The sequence below is a fragment of the Herpailurus yagouaroundi genome, unplaced genomic scaffold (assembly GCF_014898765.1).
Source record: "Herpailurus yagouaroundi ecotype Mexico unplaced genomic scaffold, PumYag 216, whole genome shotgun sequence".
In the NCBI taxonomy this organism is placed as follows: domain Eukaryota; kingdom Metazoa; phylum Chordata; class Mammalia; order Carnivora; family Felidae; genus Herpailurus; species Herpailurus yagouaroundi.
This window is the reverse complement of record NW_024412447.1, coordinates 704084-726206: the sequence shown is the minus strand read 5'-3', so window position 1 is coordinate 726206 and position 22123 is coordinate 704084. Positions and strand designations below refer to the sequence as shown.

The window sequence follows — 22123 nt, the reverse complement described above, 5'->3', positions numbered from 1 at the left end:
GGGGGGGTTGGGCCCGAGCTATGTGCTGCACCAGGGGGAGGTCGTGGAGACTCTGAGCTGTGTCCTGCACCGGGAGGGGAGGTTATGGGGGCTTCCGAGCTGTGTCCCGCACCAGGGGGAGGTCGGGGGGGGGGGGGGGGGGGCTCCGAACTGTGCCCTGTGCCAGAGGGGAGGGGCCCCGAGCTGTGTCCTGCACTAGGGAGGAGGGCTTGAGGGGGTCTCCAGCTGTGCGCCCTTAACAGCTCTTCCTTGGGGAAGGTCTCTGGGGCTCGCAGCCCCTCCGATTGCTGGTTCAGAACCCCGGATTCTAGTCTCATCCCCGGGCCATGTGACCACACGCGAGTTCCCTGCCTCTCCAGCCTGTTTCTCTGCAAAAGCGGGGAGCGGACTAAACCTTGTCCCTGTTGTGCACCTGGGGACTGGTCTGTCCTTGCTGTCTCCGCTCCTGGGACGGGTGTTGTCCTTTGCTTGGGACAGATAGCCCAAGGCGACATTATCTTAGCAAGTCCCACCCACACGTGGCACCTCATCATTGTTGGGGGAGTGGGAACGGCCTGCAGGGGTATCACCATTTTGCTTGTGAAGGTCTCTGGCTTTGACACGTTATTTGGCAACGTGAATTTTCACGGATTCTGGCAAGGCGAGAAGAAGCTGACCCATGGTTTCCGTATGCTAGCTGTGGAGCTATCTTGCAAATTACATTTAACAATGGATGGAGTTGATTTAATCATACGCTGTATCCATCCCGTGCAGCGTTTGTTTTGATGTTGCCGGTTCATTTTGGAGCCAGTGAGGTGGTGGTGTCAGTTCCTCCCCATAGCTCAGACCGTTTGCAGATCTTGCACAGCCTACAGGGCCCGGAAGGCAAGGGATCCCCGAGCTGAGGCTATAGTCGTGTTCGCTACCCAAAGGCAAGGGCATTTCCGCTTCCTCGGCACAAAAGCCCCTGGGGAAGAATGCAGCGCACAGACCGCGGCTGGAAAGGCAGGAAAACCTACTGGAAAATCTTGTGCGGAACCGGCGGCCTCTCTGCGGGCTTCGCACAGGAGAGCCTGTGTTCTGGGCCTGCTCCCAGCGCCCTGGCCCGTGAACTCGGGTGGCACGGAGCTGTCTCTAGGGTTTCCTACTGGGCTTTCGTTACTAGGAATCTGCTTTCTGTTAATGTGGCGAGTTCAGCACTGCCGGGTCAGGAACGAGCGTCTGCTGACTTCTTGGAAGTTGTCCAGAAGCGTGTTTTTTGTGCGTTAAACGCTACTTCTAGACCCGTTTCCGATTCCTGTGCTTCGTTTTCCTCCTGGCTCTGCCCGTTCTGGCCATCAACCTGCCGGAATGGCATTTCCGGATTAAACTGAAAGCGCACCCCTCAGTTTCTGGCCAGGCACACGTTTCCGGAAATGAGAGGAAGGCAGCTTCAGAGTTTACTAGGAAGGGGGTGGGCGTGGCTGGGGGGCGGGCTCAGCGGCCTGCCGCGAACACAGGCGTGACTGTGCACGTGACCTTTGCCGTTAGATCTGGCATCCGTGCCTGGAAGCCGTAACTGTGACATTCCACGGTCGGGCTGTTGACCGCACGATGCAGCTGGATTCCACGCCTTGCTGGCCTGCTGGTAATGGAGGAAAAGTTTACGGAGTCTAGATCGTTAAACCCCGCCGGTGGGCGGTCCTTCTCGAAGTGACAGAGCTCGCACAGGGGGAGCCCGCCAGGGCCTGTGCCTTCCCCCCACCCCCGATGTAGGCAAAGTCACCCCAAGGCAGTGAGGGCTGGCAGCAGGGACGTGGTGCCCTTGGGGTCTGCAGTCCAGGAAGACCCACCTTGGAGTTAGGAGACCCCGTAGGTCCCTACCTCTGGCGAGCAGGTAACCGTTTCCTTTTCTAGCGGCGGAGGCTACGCCTTGGTGTGTGGCTGTGAGGTGCTGGGGGTGTGCCTCGCCCAGTACCGCGTCCTGGGTCTGGCTGACGGAGGCCTCCAAAGGAGGGGCCCTCACGGCCTCTCTGGGGACCCCGCCTGCCCTCAAAGGCCTTCAGAGCTTGTGTGGCAGACCAGGTAAACCCCCTCGGCTGAGCAGGGCGTCTCCAGAAATGGAAACTGGAGTGCGGGGCTGCTTCCTAGCTCTGTTCTCAGTGGACTCAACGGTCTTCCTGTCCCCATGCGTTCTCTTCCATGTGCCCTGTCATCTCAGATCTAAGACCTCAGGGCCCTGGACACTTTCTGTCCCCGAGCCTCTCCCGGCCTGTGCGGACACCCACGTTTGACATCTGAGCGTGTGTCCTGTGAATTGTGCCAAAACCAAGTCCGCTCCTCCCCTGGCCTCCCCCGTCTGCCCCTGGAGCTGGCGTCCTCCTAGTCCCCGTCCCCTTCTCCCTTGTCAGCTCAGCCTCCTCGCACCTCTCCTGTCTTCTGCCAGTGTCCACGGGCTCGGGGCAGGGCGACGGCCACAGCTCATCCTGTTCACACCTCGTTCCCTGTGCCCCTGGAGCTCCTTGAGAGCAGGGCTGCTCTTCACCTGTGTCCCCTGAGGCGCCTGCACTCTGCCCTGGATGATGGTCCCAGATGGTGCCCATAGAGCCGGCGCTGAGCCTGACCGAGTTGTACCCCGAACCTCCCCCTACACCTGCCAGGGGGAAGGGGTCACCGATGTCTGCCAGGTAGCTGTCCCCATCAGTCACTCAGCCCCACGGGCACCACCTGCACACGTCCCTCCGGGAAAGGACCCTGGGAGATTTCTCCACCCCCATCCCTCCCCCAAAAGTCTCGCCTGTATGCTCTTTCTGTCTGTCCCCGTGTCTACCTCCACTCAAGAGCGGGCCCTCCCAGGACATGGCTGGACATGCTGATTTTGGGTGAACGGACAGGCCAGCTGTGAAAGGGTAAATGTGCCCTAAAAAAAGTCCTCGCAGGGTCAGGGGACTTTGTCTCCAGAAAAATCTGGTCCTCGTCTCGGGGCTGGAGGTTCCCTGTGTCCCCAGGCAAAGGCACCAGCTGAACCCACAGAGCCCCGTGGGACACCCACAGTGTCACATTGCAGGCAGGAGGCTGGGCCGTGTGACTCACCCTGGCTTTGCCAGTGTGGCGGGGGGGTGCAAGGGGGGCTCCTCGCTGGCTCGAGACCACCCTGTCCCCAAAGGAGGTTGGTCCCCGCACGGCCCTGCGAGAGATGTGGCATCCTGACCCTGTCCCGGGCTGAAGCTGTGAGGGACCGAAGAGAGGTTTTGTGGGGCTGGTCCTCTCCAGCCTTCCTGCAGCCCCCTGACGCTGCACCTGTATCGGCCTCTCACAAACTTCACATTCTGCCCACACTGCAAACTCCTGTTTGTGTCCTGGGGTTTGAAGAAGCAAGTGGGGGCACCCAGGTGGCTCAGTCGGTTGGGTGTCCGACTTCGGCCCGGGTCATGATCTCACGGTTCGTGGGTTTGAGCCCCGCATCGGGGGGGGGGGGGGGGCGACTCTGTGTCTCCCTCTCTCTCTGCCCCTCCCCTGTTCGGGCTGCGCCTGTGTCTGTCTCTGTCTCTTTCTCTCTCTCTCTCCTCTCTTTCTCTCAGAAGTAAATATTAAAAAGAAAGCAGTAAACAGCAAGAGTGAAAACCGAGTCTCCTAGTGCTGAAACACAGGCTGGCTGCCCAGTGCTCTCCACCTCTGCTGGCGTCCTGGCTCTGGGGAGTCTGGTGCGCAGGGCCTGTGCTAGCAAGGGGGTGGCGCCACGGCCCTGGAAGCCGGGACTGGGTCGCAGGTCCCGCCGACAGCCCAGGCCGTGACTCTGAAGAACGCCCGTATGGGAGAGCCTCTGCGGAGCACTGGCCTGTCCCCCAAGGGCCACTGTCCCTGCCCACCTCCCACCTGTGACCATCTGTGGATAAGACTTGACCCCTCCAGTTCCTCATTTCTGGCAACCAAGGAGGTCACCTCCACTGGGATCCTGGAGTCTGTTCCTTAACGTGTGTCCCTGGGTGTGTGTTTCTGGGAGGGAGGAGGGTCCGGCGGTTTTCATCACGTCCGTCCTCCAAGGCCGGGTGGGTTTAGGTGGCGAGAGCCGGGTAGGGAAGGAGCCTGGCTGTCCCCGGGGTCGTGGGGGACCTGCAGGCCTGGGCAGGTGGGCTCAGGTTGCAGTTATGTTTTTCACCCCGACTTACAGACCCAGGGAGTTTGAACCTGGATTAAGGAAACACTATTTGCACGGTCTCTCCTGACTTTTGGCATTTCCGCTGTGAATGTTGGCAGGCCACGGTGGCATTGGCGGGATGTGTGGAGGGCACGGGCACTTTCCTGGCACGTGACGGGTGGAGACCGCTCCCGGCGTCACCTGTACTCGGCTCCCCTGCCCGGTTGCACGACAGACCCGCGCGGATGGGTTCGTGTGGTGTCGACAGTCTTTGGATGAAGGGTTCCGTTTGTGCCTCGCATGTCCTGTGTGTTCCGTTTCCTGCATTTAAATTTTTTTTTTTCAACGTTTATTTATTTTTGGGACAGGGAGAGACAGAGCATGAACGGGGGAGGGGCAGAGAGAGAGGGAGACACAGAATCGGAAACAGGCTCCAGGCCCTGAGCCATCAGCCCAGAGCCCGACGCGGGGCTCGAACTCACGGACCGCGAGATCACGAGATCCCGCGAGATCGCGAGATCGCGACCTGGCTGAAGTCGGACGCTGAACCGACTGCGCCACCCAGGCGCCCCCCGTTTCCTGCATTTAAAAGCCTTCTGAGAGGGGTGTCCAGGCCCCGCTACGTTGTGCAGGACCCTGCACCCAGGAGCTGTGCCCCGCCAGGAGCCCTGCCGCCCCGAACAGCCGCTCTGACAGCCGCTCTCCCTGTCCTCCAGGAGCTCACTTACATCCGGCCGTGAGCTCCTCGAGGCCAGAGCCCGCGTCTGCCTCCACTCAGCGCCAGCCCGCGACTCCCGGAGGGCGTCGTGCCCACCACCACACGCACCTGGAGACTCGGCTGTGTTCCAGGAGCAGCTTCCAGAATTGTCCGCACACACCTTTTCGGAAATTGTTGTCATTTTAACCAGGACGCTGCAAGCAAAACGAAAGGGGAAATTGTTTCACTCTCGCGGGCGCGAGGGGGTAGCCGTCGCTCACGTGTCACTTTAGCCGGGGGCTTTGGGGTGGTGAGAGGGATTGGGGAAATTAGGCTTTGAAGGATCTGACAGTTCGTACCTGCACGTTCCGTATCCTTCACTGTCACTTGAATCTGCTGCTGTCGCTGTGGGTTTCCGATCGTTGAAAGGGTTCTAGGTCTGTCTGCAGACGGTGCCACGGAACGTGGACAGAGGCCACGTGGGGGTCTGCGATGCCTCTGATGACTGTACCCGCGTCTTGTTTCAGAATAAAACATTTCTCTAAAACGTTGCAGGAAACGCTCTTTTTTGTTCTCCGTTGTTAGGTAAGGGAAATTGTGCTACCGTGTGATACCTGGTAGTAAGTCTGATTAAGGTGTACTTTTGAGCTAGAGCGAAATTTCTGAAGGCGCCACAGCCAGAGGCATGGGCTTCCTGCCCACCTGTTTCCTAGGTTCAGAGCCAGAAGGAAGTGGGGCCTTCCTGGTGGGGAGGCCTGTGAGCCTGCTGCTGTTTTCTGGACCCGACTCTGGAGTCCCTTCTGTCCCCCAAGCTCCGGGCCACGAAGCAGTTGACGTCAGGGGGCCTGGACTCCAGGGGGGCGGATCCCACCGTGACCCTGGGGAGCACCCAGCTGCGGGGAGCACTGGTTAGACTGTTGTGGACAGTTTATGGACAGACTACTGTGGCTAAAGATCCTCGGCGCCGGGGGCCACACAGATGTGGCTCGGGCAGGGCTCTGTCCACATCCGTAAACCGAGGACCGAGCAGAGACTGTCCCTCCCCTGCCGGCCAGCCCTTCAGGGGCAGCGCCGTGTGGCGCTTAGGGTGCGTCCGTAGACGCCACGCACAAACTCCAGTCGGGGTTTTGTCGTCTGAGGTGCCCTGACCTCACGGCCCTGGGCCCTTTGCCACAGCAGCACCCTGCCACCACCCGATAGCACTTTCTACGTGAACGGATAACCGGACCACAGACTGTCGCCTGACGCTTACTCTCGATGCTTCTTAAAACCGTTTGCCGTGGAGCTGCTGCCACGATGAGCCGCCTTCCGGGGGGCATAAAGGTCTGGTTCTGTGGGGGGAGGGGCCTGCCCTCTCCCCACCCCCAGCCCCTGCTCACGTGCTGCGACTCCCGGCTCTGGTCCCGGCTCTGCCTCCTTCGCCTTCGGGACGAGCGTCCAGACCCTGCAAGCGGCTTGGCTTTCCCTGAGCGCTCCTGGGGTGTCGTGACCTCTGCCCCCACCCCCTGGAAGAGCAGGGCCCAGGTGGGCCGGTCTGCACCCCGCTTCTCCTCAGAGGCCACCAGCGGGCCCCCTGGGACCCGGCATGAAACGGGCAGGAAGGGCGTCTTGCTCCCGCCCATCCTGCTTGGAGCACAGGCCGCACAGAAGTGGTCTCGAGAAACACTGGGTTTATTGCAGTTTTGGCCTCTTTCCTAGGCCGGCCCCGAGGCCACGTCTTCAGTCAAGGTGGAGACCCCAGGAGGGCACCGGGCCTGCCCTCCTGCCTCCCATCATGGTGTCACCACTGCTCCCCTGGACCTCAGGAAACCCTCAGAAATCCCTATGGCCTCGGGCAACTAGGCTTGCAGGCAGGGGGCATGTGCCGCCCCAGGGCTGTGTCTGTCCAGAGACCCCCTCTGGAAGCACCCCCTGTGCTGGCGGCCTGTGAGCCCCGTGTGAGAGGAGCCGTGCGTGTGTGTGCACATGCGTGTACGTGGTGTCAGGGCTGCTGGAGCCTCCCTGGGGCAGCCTGGAGGCCCCACTGCTGGTTTTAAAGGAGGCAGAGGGGGGAGCTGGAGAGAGAGCGTCTCTTTTGTTTTAGAAGATTCCGGAAAGATCTGGCGTTGAGTGGGAACACAAAGGTTGTCAAGGCACTGGCACTTTGTAAGCTGGCCTCTGGGGAGGCAAGAGGGGAGGGGAGGGGAGGGGAGGGGAGGGGAGGGGGAGGTCTGCAAACGCTGGATGTGCCTGGGGTAGCCTTTGCCCTTCCGGAGGCCTTGGGGCAGTGGCCTGGTCCCAGGCCAGAGGCGGAGTGACCAGTGCTCGTGTGCCAGGTTTTCCAGGAAAGGGGACGTGTGTGCAGGTCCTGGGGTCATGATCCCCCGCCCCATTGAAAGCCTGGTTTGGTTTGATATGGGGAGCGGGTTGGGGCTGTACTGCTGGGCGCAAGGTATCTGGGAAAACGGGTGTCAGGAGGCCGCGGCCCTATCGGGAGAGCGAGAGGCCGGCAGCCTGCATCCACCAACTGCTCAGCTGCTGGGGGAGGCACCCAGGCCTTCCTCGGGAGGGGTTCCTAAGTGGAAAGGCCTCTGTGGGTACCCCACCCCCCAACCTTGAGCAGTATGCTCTCAGCCCTGCCTCAGTGCCCCCGGTCTGCGGGCAGCAGACAGTGGGGGCAGCAACAGGGCTGGGGGGCTGGGGAGAGGGAAAGGAGGAGGGGCAGGTCTCCTGCAGGGCTGTGGGGGGACGGGGCTCTCCTCTCCGCCCAGAAATCCTTGTCCCCAGTGCGTGAGTGCAGGTGCAGGGTCAGGAGAGAGGTCCGAGGTCAGTGAGCTTTGACACGTGCTGGGGTGAGATAGTCACACCCGGCCCTTCCCCGCAGGACTTGCCACCAGGCGCTGGGTCTCCTGGGTCCCTGGGAGGGCAAGACTTTGAGCAGCCCCTTCCCCAGGTACTGGGGGTGAGGGAGGGGGTCCAGGGAGCTGAGGGGCACCCTTCCAGGCTGGTTTTCCCTTGCCTTTCAGGGAGGAGCCGCCTGGGGCGCCGGACAGGACACGGCCCTCGAGCTGCCCGAGCTGACCCCGGAGGAGAAGAGGGTCCTGGAGAGGAAGCTGAAAAAGGAGCGGAGGAAAGAGGAGAGGAAGCAGCTTCGGAAGAATGCAGCCCCGAGCGTGCCGGCCAAGCCCTCCGGGGCCCAGCTGGCCCTGGACTACCTCCGTGGGTGAGGCGACCCTCTCACGCAGGGCCTGGCCGGGTCCGGAGGGTCTCTGGTGTACCAGGAGGGACGGGGGCTTGGGTGAGCTGCTCCAAATCTGGCTCCTGGGGCCAGTGGTGTCCCCGCAGCCTGGGACCCGCCCTGGTGGGCGTCACCACAGAACCACCACCCCCAGTGCCCACTCGAGCCCTCGGGGTGCCTGGCAGACCCTGGTTTACCCCGTTCCCACGGCAGGCAGAGCCTGGCATTTGCCAACAGCTCTGTGCCAGCCTGTCCAGGAGCTCCCGGAAAAGCCAGGCCCCAGTGAAATCGCTGGCTTCTGTTGGCAGAGGAACCCGCGGGGAAGTAAAGTCACGGGTTCCAGCAGCCTCCCCCCGCCCCCGCCGCCCACAATGGTTTTCCTCCTCCGGAAGTGGGGTCCGTCCAGTGGCACCAGCGGCCAGCACCAAGACGGGCTTCCCTGGGGAGACCCGGCTCCGACGCACTCATCTGTGCGTTGATCGTGGGGAGCGGTGTATGCGCAGCCGCCCCGGCCGCCCGCCGCCGAACTCCTTTGACTCCAACAGCAGCCCCTGCTCCCGGCACTCACTCCCCATTCCCCTCAGACCGCCCCACCCGCCTCCACCCAAGCCCTCGTCCACCCCGTGTCTCTGTGGGCGCGTCGATTCCGGACGATTGTGCACGTGGGAGTCACGCACAGCGTGGCCTTTTGCGAAGCGCTTCCTTCGCTCGGCGAAACGTTTGAGGCCCACCCACGTTGCAGCACGTGTCAGGCGTCCCTTTCTCTTTACGGCCAGATACCACGCACCGCACGCATACGCCACGTCTCGTTTATCCGCTCACCCGCTCGTGGGCGTTCGGCTTGTTTCGGGCGCGGGGCCGTTGTGGCTGATGCTGTGGTGCGTGTCCCCGCACGGGATCTTGTGGGGACATGTCTTCCTCGGTCTCGGGCACAGCCTCGGAGCGGGATCGCCAGGGACCCCGTTTTTGCAGGAGCTGCAGACCTGCCCACGGCGGCTGCGCCACGTTAACAGCCCCACCGGCAAGGGCCCCGGGCGACCTCTGCCCGTCGGCGCCCACCCTCGCTGATGACAGCCACGCGGGTGGGTGTGAGGCCGTGTCTCGCTGTGTTCCTCGTTTGCATCCTGTACGTGTTAAACAAAGATGCCGATAACCCAGGGGGCTGCCGAGCGGCGCCCTCTTGGCTCCTCCCCGGAGGGGTCCCTGGAAGGGCTCAGCCAGGAAGGCAAGTGCCCCCCCCCCCCCCCCCCCCCCCCCCGTCCCAGCTCCGTGACTCCACCTGCTGGCCCCGGGCGTGGCTGCGTTGGGGGCAGGAATCCAGCACACCAGCTGGCTGGCCTCCTCAGGGCAGAGAACTGAGGGTCCCGCAGCCTGGCCCGGGTGAGGAGGACCCTGTCCGCTGGTCCCCGTCCCCAGCCTTAGGGATGTGTAATTCTGTGCGACGTGGGACCCTGGGGCCTCTGCACTCTTGGCTGCTGGGCACAGTGGACGGGGCTGGAACCAGCACCCCTTAAGGAGTCCAGCCCCCAGCGTTGGTGTCACCTGGGCACACGCTCCCACACGTCCCAGTGAAGAGAGAGCTGGGTCTGGGGTCTGGGGTGCGGCTGGGGAATCTGCATGTGCTGGGACCAGGTCTCTGGCTCAGCCCTCCCGGCCTCCCTCCCTAAACTCAGCAGGGGTGCAGGGGCATCGCCAGCCCCCGTAGCCCTGGCAGAGGCTGGATTGGCCCTGCTGCATGTCATGGGTCTAGAGGGGTGAGCCCTGCAGGGACCATACACAGCAGCAGCTCGAGAATGCCGAGGGCTGCCTGGTGCAGGGGCTCAGCACCGTCCGTGCAGCCGTGTTCTCTGAGGTCAGAGCTGAAGGCCGTCCCCGGTTCGTGGCCAGAGAGGGCAGGAGCGCGTGGGTGGGGGCCCCCTGGTACTTGAGGACAGATGCCTGCTGCTCCCTCCGCTGGCGTGTGGGTGTGGGGTCCCCGGCTCAGCTGGGCTGTCAGCACGGCGTGGGGCACCAGCCTTGGGGATGGCAGGGCCTGGGCTGGAGCCAGCCTGCTGCTTGTCAACGTGGGTCCTCGAGCGAGAGGGTCGTCCTCTGTGGTCTCGGCTGTCAGCCTGAGAGCCCACGTGTGTTTCTGTGAGCGTGCACGGGTCACGGCTGGACACAGGAGGCCGCGGGGCCGGGGCTGGACAGAGGAGCCGGGGGACAGGCCAGCCACAGAGTGGACCTCAGGCTGTGCCACAGGCGCAGAGCCCGCCTGGGGTGGGCGGGGGTGAGGACAGGCTAGAGGCCTGCGGCCGCTCTTCGCATACACCCCGTGTGGGCGACAAGAGGCCGGGCTGCGGACCCGGTCTTCGCTCCCGAGGCCACGCCTCCCGCCGCGACGTGGACTGCCCAGCTCCCTGGCGTTCACCCACCGGGGGCCTGTCCTGTCCAGATGCCCCATTACCTAGAGGCCGGCCCGGGGACGCCATCCATGTTGTGGTAGGCCGCCTGTCCTCTGCTGTCTGGGCCTCGCCTCCAGCCCGCGCGGGCTCCTGTGGCCGCCCGGCGTCCCCGTGCCTGGCAGCTGTAGGTCTTGTGTGGCGGGAGCTGCACCCCATGCGTGTGCTTGGAATGGTAGCGGTGGTCTCTGGGCCCGCGGGAGCCCCGAGGGAGCCCCGAGGGCAGCCTGGCCCCTGTGGGATGTCAGACCCAGGGCCGAGGCAGCCAGCATGCTCTCCCCGGAGACCCCACACCAACCCCTCGCCGGGCTGGGGGCAGGGAGACGGACTCCGGCTGTTGTTTCTTCCCTCTTCCACCGGGGCCCCTCCCGCCGACTGAGCCGGACACGGCAGCTCCTCCCTCACGGGGTGTCCTGTCCCGCTGGGCGCCCGGCCCCAGCCCCATCCCCAGCGCAGGCCGGGACTCGATCAGGTGCTGCGTAAGCGGGGGTCAGCGGGGCGCACGGCCTCAGCGACTCAGGGCCTGCCTTCCCGGGACGAGAGGCTGCTGGGCCCCATCCCTCTTTTACGCCCGGGGCCTGGGCCGGCCAGCCGATTCCAGCTTCCCGTGAGCTGAGAGATTTCTGCCGTGCAGACCGGGCCGTACGAAATCCGCGAGTTGTCTGATTGCCGCGAGAGCACGGGCTGCTCTAGGCCGCGATGGCACTGCCGGCTGGAACGTGGGGGTTGGTACGTGTGAGGCCTGGGGCCGGGTTCTTAGGGTTTCCCTGAAGACCGCGGCCTTGGGGACGGGTTGGTGGAGATAGAGACACATTCACCGGCTCAGGGGCTCCAGAACCTGCCCGATGTTGGGGCTCAGGCGGGGCCCGTGGGACACACGTGTCTCTGGGTGGCCGTGGGCCAGGGGCCTGTACAGCAGCTGCACGTGCTTCTGCCCGTCTGGGTGTTGAAGCGTCCTTCACCCATGACCTCACGGAGCCATGTTCTCTGGGAGCCACTGACGACTCCGTACCCCCTCGGGAGGGTGGGGCTCAGCCCTTACCACCAGGGAGCCCACCTAACGCGGGGTCCCCGCTCCCTCCCTGTGGACCCTGGTCTCTCAGATTCTCTATCCCCACGGGTCCTGCCTCTCAGGGAGGCGTCTCTGAGACGGAGCAGGAGCCTGGAGAGGCGGGCTGGCTTGTTCATGTCCGTCATCCCCAACTTCACTCCTGTGTCCTCGTCGTCCTGGTCTGGGGGCCTCCTCTCTGCCTGTCGTGGCCTAGGGGCTTGGGGCTCCCAGCCAGTGCCCCTTGCTTCCTTTGGGCCCACACGGCAGATCTGAAGCCACCGTAACACTGTCTGGGGGTTCAGGTGACCACAAGGGGGGGGGTTGAGCCTAAGCTAGACCAGAGCCCTGGCTCGGGTCAGGCACACAGCCCGTCCGTGTTGTCGATGCTGTGGCCACGGCAGCCAGGTCCGTGGAGCCCCAGGTCCCAGGCAGTGGAGCTCGGCACCTCCACACCCTCCATCAGCCCAGGACGGACCCCGCAGACCCTTGGGGAGGTCGTGTGCCATCTTCCAGGGCAGGGGAATTGGCCAGCGTGCAGGTGGTCAGTGGAACCAAATGGTGATTTGAACAGAGAAAGTTTATTGTAAAGAAGGAGTAAGCACAGCAAAGGGCTTGCTAGTAAGTCGAAACCCAAGACCCGGGAGGAGCAGACCCCAAGACAGCCGCTCCTCAGGGCCGGACGAGCCCAGGGCCCACACCTTTGGGGGAGGAGTCACAGGAGCTGTGGCCACAGGACTTGCTGGGAAGGCTGCTCACGGGAGGCCTGGCCAGGGCTTCGTGGACCGTCGGCTCCAGGGGGTTGCTTGCTGGAACCAGAGTGCATCAGCCTCCGTGTCCTGTTTTTACGGGTCTGCAGCTCCTTCTACTTAGCGTCGCGCCATCTGGCAAACCCGTTTTTTGAAGACCCCCCCTCCTCCCCCCAGCAGAGTGGGCGATGGACGGTGTGAGCCAGCGCAGTCACTTGATAACCAGCACGGGGCAGGGGCCCCTCGGGCTAACCCGCAGGGATCAGCCAGGGACAGCGCCCGGCCTGGCGGCTCTTGGGCTCTTCCTCGGGGCCTCCTCTAATGACCACGGCCCGATTTCTGCCGCGCACTCGTTCCGGGCACAGGCCGAGGGCCACACCTGCGGGTGCGGGAGTCCGGGTCGTGGTGCCCTGAAGGCACACCACTTTGTAGGGGCGCCGGTCAGTCTCCAGGGCCAGATCCCAGATGTGAATCCACGGGTCCCCAGCGGGATGGGATGGGAGCAGGGACCCGGTCTGGCTCAGGTCCTGTTCTGTGGCTGCCACACAAAGTGCCCGTGGTCCCCGGCAGACGTGGGGCTGGGCTCAGGCGGCTCTGCTGTCACGTGACCGTGTGTGTGAAGTCGAGTAAGAGTGACTCCACCTCAGCCCCGCGAGCTACTGTCCCTCCAGTCGAGGCTGCAGCTAGGGCACATCACACACCCTGGGGGCTCACCCCCCGCCCTCCTGCCCACACCCCTCGGTGCCCCCGAGTCCCAGACACGCCGCCCTTCCCTTCCTCCTGCTTGTCAGCAGGCTGGCCTCGTGGCCGCGGGTTGGGTGGGGGCTGGGGTGAGGGGTCACACGGCCTCAGGTGGCCCACACCAGCACGACCCTCGGGGTCAGGGTTCCTGGCTCCCCCCAGGCTGCTCTCCCTCACCCTCCACACACAGCTCTCAGTTGGAAGGCCGTCCCCGCTCCGGCGGGCACACGGTGAAGGCTGACGCGGGAGCGGCTGATTTCAGGAGCCTCCGGGGGCCCGTGCCGTCTGGCGGGGATGTGGAGGCAGGCGCTCGGGAGTGAGGCGCCCTCCCAGCGCCAGGCCCCTGAGCCCCCTCCGCTGCTCCTCGTCTGCCGCCCTCCAGCTGGGGAGGGGCCTCCACACACCTGGTGCACAGACCCTCTGTCAGTTCCCGCCGGCGCCTGACGTGTCCTGTCCTTGCTTCCCAGCTGGGCCCAGAAGCATGAGAGCTGGAAGTTCCAGAAGACGAGGCAGACCTGGCTGCTACTGCACATGTATGACAACGGCCAGGTATGTGCACCGGTGGGGCAGGGGTGTACATGAGGCAGGGAGCAGGGGTGTGCACACCCGGTGGGCGTGGTTAGAGCAGGTGTGTGCACGCTGGGAGGCTGTTAGGGCAGGGGTGTGCACGCTGGGAGGGCGTTAGGGCAGGGGCAGGGGTGTGCACACTGGGGGGGTGTAGGGCAGGGGAGGGCAGGTGTGCGCACATGTCCGACAGCAATCGTGTGTGCACGCTGGGGGAGGGGAAGCATGTGCAGATGTAGGACGGCGACTGCCATGTGCGTGGTAAGTGAGCGGAGGGAGGTGTGGAGCGTGCGTCCCCGGTGGGGAGCGTGCGTCCCCGGTGGGGAGGAGAGCTGTGTGCACCTGGCGCGGTGGGGAGTGCGTCTGGGAGAAGCCAGTTATCAGACACAGGTGGGGCACGGGGGTGCCCTCCCAACGCACCTGGTGCAGGATGGTCCATGCCGACCTCCCTCGGTCACATGATTCAGGGGGCACCTGGGTTTGACATGCGGTAATCAGCCACGTCTGTGGACCTGCTTCGGGATTCCAGAAACGCCCCGATTGCCACCACACCGTTGGCAGCTCTCGTCCTGGCCAGTGGTCGCCCTGGTGCTTGCCACGTGGTGCTCCTTGGTCCACCCTCGTCTGCCTTGGTCGACTGGCTTTCCGCCCTTGGGCAGAGCCTGGCCGCCTGCCCCCTCCCCCGCCCCACCAGAGCCACATCCGCGTCTGCGAGGGTCTTCTCCCAGGCTGCGTAAGCCCCTGCTACCGCCATTTGTTCTGACAAGTATAGCTTTCGTCACAAGCGTGACAGCCCTGCTGCAGGGAGGTCCAGGGTGCCTGTGTGCCCGTGACCGGGGAAGGACACGCCTGAGAGCCCACAGCTTTCCAAACAGGCGCCAGGGCTGGGCCAGCCTGTACCGCTGCAGGAGTCACGGGCCGGCCTTGTGACCCACCGCAGAGCCCGCACTGGGGCGTGACACCCCACCCTTCCTTCCCCGTGACCCCCCTGTCCCGTGCCTATCCGTGGCCGCTCCCCACTCGCCATAGCTCAGGGCCCACACCCCCTCCCCCCAGCACATCACCAGACTTCTGTGCCCAGGAGCCCGGGCCCCGGCGGACACACTGTCCCTGGAACTCTCTGGAGCAGGTGTCACACACACAGAGCGAGCGGGCAGCTGTGGACAGAGACCTGTGTCCTGACCACCCTGCCCGCCCCCTTCCCCCCCCGGGGCCTCAAGGTGCTGGCAGGTGATGGTGGCCTGACAGCCAACTCCCAGCCTGTGTGGACTCGCTGTGCCCTGAGGAGGGGCCTAGGCGCCTCGGGAACCGAGGCCTTGCTTCCTGAGGCCCCTGGAGACCACCTGGTCACTGCCCGCCGGGAGGTGGGCTGGAGACGTGTCATAATTTTGACGAAGCCTGATTTTTGTCTTTTTTCTTTTGTCACTTGTGCGTCTGGTGTCGTAAGTAAGAAATCACGGTCTCCCCCAAGGTCATCAGAATTACCCCAGTGTTTCCTTGTGAGGGTTTTGTAGTTTCTGTTCTTACCTTTAGGCCTTTGAGCTCTTTGGGGTTAACTCTGTGTGTGTGTCACTTAGGTTTCTGTGAGTAGACTGTCCCCCAGCGGATGGACTTGGCACCTTCCCGGTGTCCTGTCATTTACTTAGCCATCTGCCCCGCTGGGACGTGAACCCGGAAGGACAAGGCTCGCCGGCTTTCACGGACCCCCACATCTCTGAGCTTAACGCCCCGGAGCTGCCTGGGCTCCCCTGGAAACCGGGGCACGTGCACCTGAACCCAGCTGGGGGGAGGGGTGGTGTCCGGGGCCTTTCCGGGTGGGCGGATGGACCGATGGATTCATTGGTCTCTGGTGAGCCCCCTGAGGTCAGGGTCAGGGTTCACTTGGGGTCCAGCACAGGCAGTGGGATAGAAGAAAGCCCTGGACCGCAGCGGATGACTGTGGCCGAGGCGCCCGGGGGTGGGGGGGTAGAAGGGGAGGCGCGGAGGCGGGGAAGGGGGAAGGGCCCTGGGAACGGTGTGCCCGGCCCTTGGTTCCGCAGACGCTCCCGGGCCTGCGTGACTCAGCAGGCTGGTGGCAGGAACAGGAGGGGACCCCGGGGCCAAAGCTGGGGGTCCTGGTTGCTCCGGCCCCCAGACGCTAGACGGTGCTGCCTCCTGGCCCCACACCGAGCCCCGCTTCCCTTTGTGGGCGTCCTGCCGTCCCGCCCACGTGCCCCACCGGCTGTGTGTGGCCCCGGAGCAGAGGGCCGGACCCTCCTTGGCTGGACCGTGGCAGCAGTGGCGCCCCGGTGCTGCCCGCGGGAACAGCAGAGGCCGTGACGTGAGACGAACCTGTTCTGTGGTCCCACGCGTGCCCTGTCTTCCTGGTGCGCCTACTTGAAGAACCCCCACCCCCACCCCCACCCCAGCCTCACTTCGAGCCCCTGAGGCGCACGGGCCTGACCTCATGGCCGCCACGTGTCTGCGTGTGTGCGTGGGTGTGCATGAGCACTTCCTGTCGGGAGCAGGATATGCGATTCGGTTTCACGGATGAGACAGAAGCCACATCCGACCCCCGTGGGGGTGGACTGACAAGGGAGGGGAATGGAAAGCCCGGAAGGGAACGAGTACGCTCAGGGTCCACAGAGGCGGAGGGAGCCACGACCATTCGACGGGGAAAGAATGGCCTCCTCCGCAAGCGGAGTTTTGCCAGCTGGATTTGCACGTGTCAAGGAAGGAAGGTGACCCCATCTGACCTCTGTCAGCAGCCCTCAAAGCGGATTGAGGCCCCGGATGTCGGGGCTGAAACTAGAGCTCCCAGAAGCGAATGTGGGGGCACCTGTTGTGGCCTCAGGTCGGGCACAGGCGCCGACTGCCCCAGCACAGCGACCACAGACTCAGACTGGCGGGTGGGGAGATGGCCACCCACCCACCCACAGGAGGGAGGAGGTGGGCGCAGACCCCGATCTCACGACTGTGGGAGCTTTTCTAGGTCGACAGAAGGGCAGCCCAGCTCTAAAACGGACAAAGGGTGTGTGTCGACCTCTGTCCAGAGCAGACGATGCAGGTGTCCTTTGAGCGAGTGCCGAGGAGCTCAGTGTCACGGGCGCTGGGGAGGGGCCGGTCAGAGCAGCATGGCCCTGTGACCAAAGACAGGCTGTGACCCGTGTCGCTGAAGACACAGCCGTTCTCGGCGGTGTTCTTCTCTTGTGTTCTCAGTGGATCGTGTTTCCTTACTTCTCGAGGACGTCAGCAACACCACTTTGAAGTTCCCTTCTCTCCGCACGACATTTGTCTTGTTCAGGTCGCTTTTGGTTTGTTTGCTCGGCCTCTGACTTTGAGATCAGACACTTTGTTCTGACGTGATGCCCTGTGGGGTCAGGAAGGGCCTGGAAACCTGGCCAGGGCTGCGTGCACCCCAGGGGCCCGTGTCCTGAGCTGAGACCCAGATCCTGAGCTGATGGGCTGGGCTCAGGATCTGGGTTTTCTCTCCTCTGTCCTCAATTTCACGGTAGAATCTTCTAGTCTTGCTGCAGGACACAGGCTTGGCCGCCAACACCGGGGAAGCCTGTGCAGGGAGGTGGGGGGGGGGACAACAAGGGGTGGGAGAGGGTCCGCATGCGAGGGGAGTGATGTGGGGGCCCCCTTCCCCATCGAATGGTCTGGGCGCCCTTGTCGAGAGCCAGCTGACCATGGATGGAGGGGTTCCTGCCTGGGCCTGGCTCTGTCCCCTTGCCCTGTGTGCCTGTCTCTGCCTCCGCCTCCACTGCTGAAGCTTTGGAGTTGAGGCCTGTGAGTCACTACCTGCTTTCTGAGCGGACCCGGCCGCCCCTTCACTCTCCCCTCGGGACGGGACCAGCCGAGCCTGGGGTCGGGGAGCCAGAACTCGGTTTTATCGGCGGGGGCTCCACCCTCAGATCCCCAGGGTGTGTGTGTGTGTGTGTGTGTGTCTCAGAAGATTTCTCTCCTCACAAACACGCCTGTTAACTGTCGACTGGCTGGCCTTTCGGGAGGGGGTGACATCCAATGGCTGCAGGACCCCGAGCCCTCGAAAAAGACCAGGAGACTGGCCTGCCCTCCCCGCCTCCCCCAGCCCCGTGGTCCCACAGCAGCGGCACGGGGTGGGAACAGGGGTGCGGCACACGGGGCCCCGCACCGTCGGCGTGCCCGGGGCCGAGATGACGCCGAGCTCTGCTGCCTGGAGGAGGAGGCGGTGAGCCGCCTGACGCCCGGGCCCGCTCAGTGTCCGCACTCGTCACCTCACCCCGCCCGGCCCCTGACGCTCTGGTCCTCTTCCCCCACCAGGTTCCCGACGAGCTCTTCTCCACCCTGCTGGCCTACCTGGAGGGGCTGAGGGGCCGGGCCCGAGAGCTGACAGTGCAGAAGGCCGAGGCCCTGATGCAGAAGTCAGACGAGGCCAGGGGCGCGGACACCCTCCCGCTGGGGATGATCCAGCGCGTCCGGCAGGTGCTACAGCTGCTGTCCTAGGGCTGCCGGCGGGCCGGGTCACTGCCGCAGCCCCAGGCGGTCCCGGGCCTCTCGGTGAGGGCGACCGCGTCCTCCCGGCAGTGGGGCCCCAGCGAGGGGCAAGCGGGGTCAGCAGCAGGGCAGCGGCCAGTGGGCCCGGGGACTTCCGGGGGCCGGGCCCCTGGCCCTCGGGAGGACTGACTCCACGATGACAGGTTTTCATGCCTTCACAACCAAACGGGAGCACTAGGGGGGTAACCTAGAGACACTGGCCTGGTCACTCCGTGGCCTCAGAGCCCACAGGGAAGCCGAGAGAAAGGCCTGTTTTCTACTGGAATGACTCAGAAATCCACCAGAGCCAGCCCTTCCCGCCAGCAGTGGTCCGTCCCTGTTGGGGGCTGAGGGCGGTCCCTCCGGTGGCGTCCAGGGCTGCCTGGTCACCTGCCTGCGTTCACCGACCTTTTCCACTCCTGTTTGCAGTAAAACCATCCTGTGTCGGCCGTGGCTCTCGTTCTGTGTGTTTTGTTCTCATTTGTGCGTTGATCGACCACGAACGTGCGTCAGGCTGTGGACGTAGCCCCCCCAGGACGGCGTCCTGGTGAGACTCCCCGTGTGGCGTTTCTGCCTGCGGGCGCCCAGCACTTGCTCTGCAGGCCGCTGTCTGCACGGACCCGGGACAGGCTCGTTCTATGCCGAGAGGAGCTCTGGGTGCGTTGAACTCCCCAGAAGTCATGGGGCTCCCAGTGCCCCGGAGGCTGCGCTCAGGGCACCGCGGCCCACACCTCCTCAGCGAGTGGGGGAAGTCGGTGGGCGGCCGGTGCCGGGACCACCTTCAGGAGGCCTGCACTTCCCGGCACCTGTACGTGGAGAATCACAGGGTGGTGGAGATGTGGTGGTTTTAAAACTCATCCACCCAGGCTTTGGTGCTCTGCCTGCGGGGACGCGCGTCAGCCTCCAGCATGGGATGAGGCACGGGTGGAGCCGTGCGGCTCTGAGGCCAGGACAGGAGGTGGAGGCAGGCGGCGCCCTCTGGACGTGTGCCCTTGGGACTTGGCGGCCTTCACGTGGGAAGCCCCTGCCAGATGGGGAGGCTGCGTGGGGATCCACCAGGGTGATGGCAGGCCCTCCAGCGGCTTCCACCCCAGGTGACACCGTGCGAAGCAGAGGTGAGCTGTCACCACCGAGTCCTCACCTTGCGGGTTCATAAACCCTGTTGCTGGGGCGCGTGCAGTAGACAACCAGGACAGCACGAAGGTGTGTAAGGTGAACTGGTTGTGTCCTGTCACGGTGCCGACAGTGAGTCACGGGCTCCTGGCCTGTGCGTAGACCCCTTATTCCAGAAGAAGGCCTGGGGCCTCGCTGTGGCCGCACCTGGCCAGGCCTTTCCAGCCACGTTCCCCCGAGGCGTCCCCTCCCAGCAGTGTCCCCAGCCTCGGTTTCTGCTTTCACTTGAGCTTCGGGTACCGTGAACCACCCGTGCCGAGGGACGCTTCTCCTCGATGGGGTCAGGCCTCAAGGTTAGGGTTCCCCAGGCCAGGAGGGGCCCAGGCGTCCAGAGGGCCCTGGGCTGGTCCTTGGGACCTCCCCTCTCTCACCTGCAACCCACACCCCTGGGTTCTGAGGGTCACGCGGCCCCACCTCCCACCCAACACCCAGGCCTCCCCCGCACCCCCCCCAGGGGCAGGGGTGATACTCCGCCACTCCCCGGGGGCATCTGGCTCCACCCCTCCCACTGGTGCAGCTGAAACCCCGCCACTTGCACACACACACCCACTTCCAGGCCAGAGCACCTGGCAGCCCCCTCTTTGGCTTTCAGAGACAGAGGGGAGGTCCCGACCCTCCAGGCATCAGTGACATCCCGAACAGGAGGCACTTTGGAACCCCGAGTTGGCGCAGGCCTGTGAGTGCATCACCAATCCGATGTGTTGGCATCACGGCTCCACAGATAATCTGGGGGCGTCAAGCAATCGGGGTGCCAGCCTCACAGTGCCTAAGCTTTGAGGAGGCACCCAAAAAACACATTAAGGGGCGCCTGGGGGGCTCAGTCCGTTGAGCATCTGACCGGCTCAGGTCATGAGCTTGCAGTTTGTGGGTTCGAGCCCCACGTCAGGCTCTGTGCTGACAGCTCAGAGCCTGGAGCCTGCTTGGGATTCTGTGTCTCCCCCTCTCTCCCCCTCCCCTGCTTGTGCCCTGTCTCTGTCTCTCAAAAGTAAACATTAAAAAATACGTTGAAAAGTAGACACACAAAGGAAGATCCATAAGCTAGAAAAGGCTTTTTTTTTTTTTTTTTTTTTAAGGAATCAGGGTTGATTGATCAAGAACCATAGGTCTGGGTTTCCTGGCAGCCAAGTTGAAAAGGGGAATGTGATGGGTCCCAAGTCCTCATCATCTGTTAATGGAAACAGTCGGGAGACCAGGGCGCTCCCTTCACTTGAGCACAAACGCTCCCTGATACCAGATGGGAGAGGGCTCTTTCCTCCCTAAGGGCTCCTTCCAGGGCATAAAGTGCTGTCTACTGCAAGGTTCCCCCTGGCAGAGCGAGGAGACACAGACATGTCACCTGGGCGCACCAGGACCAACGTCACTTGCCAGGGGTGTCTGTCAGAGACGGCATGGATGAGGCCCCCGGGGCAGTGACGTGGGAGAGTCTGAGCCCCGGGGCCAGGCCACGGCGTGGGGTGGGGGCCGTGTGTGCTGAAGGACGGTCTGTGACCCCCTGACTCACCAAGGTCTATGTGGGGCCACTGGGCCAGGAAGCTTGACCGTGGCCGCTGTTTGCCTGTCGGCACCCCCGAGCCAAAAACAACCCAGACGTCCAGCAGCAGGTGACCGGGACACCAAGGCAAACAGCACTCGGCAGTACAAGGACAGAAACGCTGACACAGGCCACAGCGTTGCACTGGGCAGGGGACCTCGGACCACAAGGGGGACCTCAGACCGCTGTTCCACTGACACGAGATTCTGGGAACGGTGAGCTCGCTCACCTGCGGTGACGGAGCGCCCAGGGGCAGGGGCGCCTTCGGGGACTGCGGCCACACAGCGTGTGCAGGTGTCAGACCCGTTCCGGGGAGCAGAGACAGAGCCTCGCGGGGCAGAGCTCACGGCAAAGCACTTTGGAAGAAAAATGGTAAAGAAGTTCATTGTCACCTTAATGTCTATTCTCACCAAAGTTCCCCGCGTCCCTCCTGGAGACCGTCTCGAGCGCTCCATCGAGAATGGGTGAGGGAGCGACCAGACGTCCCGGCCGTCACTGCCGACGCCATCACCCTGCCCCACCCTCCAAGGAAGCACCCTTCCTGGGACTCGTGTCCAAGAAACGTTCAGGCAGGTGTTTCTGTTGACCTCCTGCAGTGACCAATGGCCCCCCACCAAGCTTCCCCTTCCGGTGCCCCCCGGAGAGCGACCTTGTTTAGTGAAATCGGTGCTTATCCAGTAGGAATGTCCCTGACAGGTGCTTCGGGACATCAGGTGGCCACGAGCCGGGACCCCTGCCCTGAGAACGGACCTTCAGCCTCTCGTGTGTCTGCCCTGAGGGTGGGTGTCCCAGCGGCCCTGGGAGCTTGCTTCTGGTTTGGGGGCCAGTGGTGTGACGGGACCAAGAGCCACCCGCCGGCCCCCAGGGGCTCCTTCCCTGACAACCAAGAGGAGGGGCGCTGTGGCCATGGGAACCCACGTTCAGGGGCCCAGCTGCCCCCTCCTCACCCTCAACGTCTGGGACCCTTGATGGACGTCTGCAAAGGCTCCTCCCGAAGCCCATGCAGGCTGGGGGCTGAGCTCACTGGAGATGCAGCCAGCAAGAAATGGGACCCCAAACTTGGAAGTGTCCACCATGGATGAATGGACAACACAACACGCGCCATCCACCCACGAGACACTATTCGGCCTTAAAAGGGAAGTAAGTTCTGGCACCTGCTCCAACATGGGCGGACCCTGCAGACACCATGGTGAGTGACACAAGGCAGACACGGGAGGACGCGCACCGGGACCCACCCCCACGAGGCCCCGGGGTCGTCAGACTCACGGACACGGGAGGACGCGCACCGGGACCCACTCCCACGAGGCCCCGGGGTCGTCACGCTCACGGACACGGGAGGACGCGCACCGGGACCCACTCCCACGAGGCC

The 22123-nt window shown here is 63.9% G+C and overlaps 1 protein-coding gene across 1 annotated transcript in view; it reads left to right on the top strand.

The window, feature by feature from the left end:
* The window catches only part of CHLSN (cholesin), a 121719-nt gene extending 103210 nt beyond the window's left edge, over positions 1-18509 (top strand). The window contains exons 4-6 of the mRNA XM_040455697.1: positions 7799-7995; positions 13457-13538; positions 17838-18509. Coding sequence (XP_040311631.1) covers positions 7799-7995; positions 13457-13538; positions 17838-18020 — 462 coding nt within the window. The 3' untranslated portion in view covers positions 18021-18509. The remainder of the gene's footprint in view (positions 1-7798; positions 7996-13456; positions 13539-17837) is intronic.
* The last annotated feature ends 3614 nt before the right edge of the window (positions 18510-22123 follow it).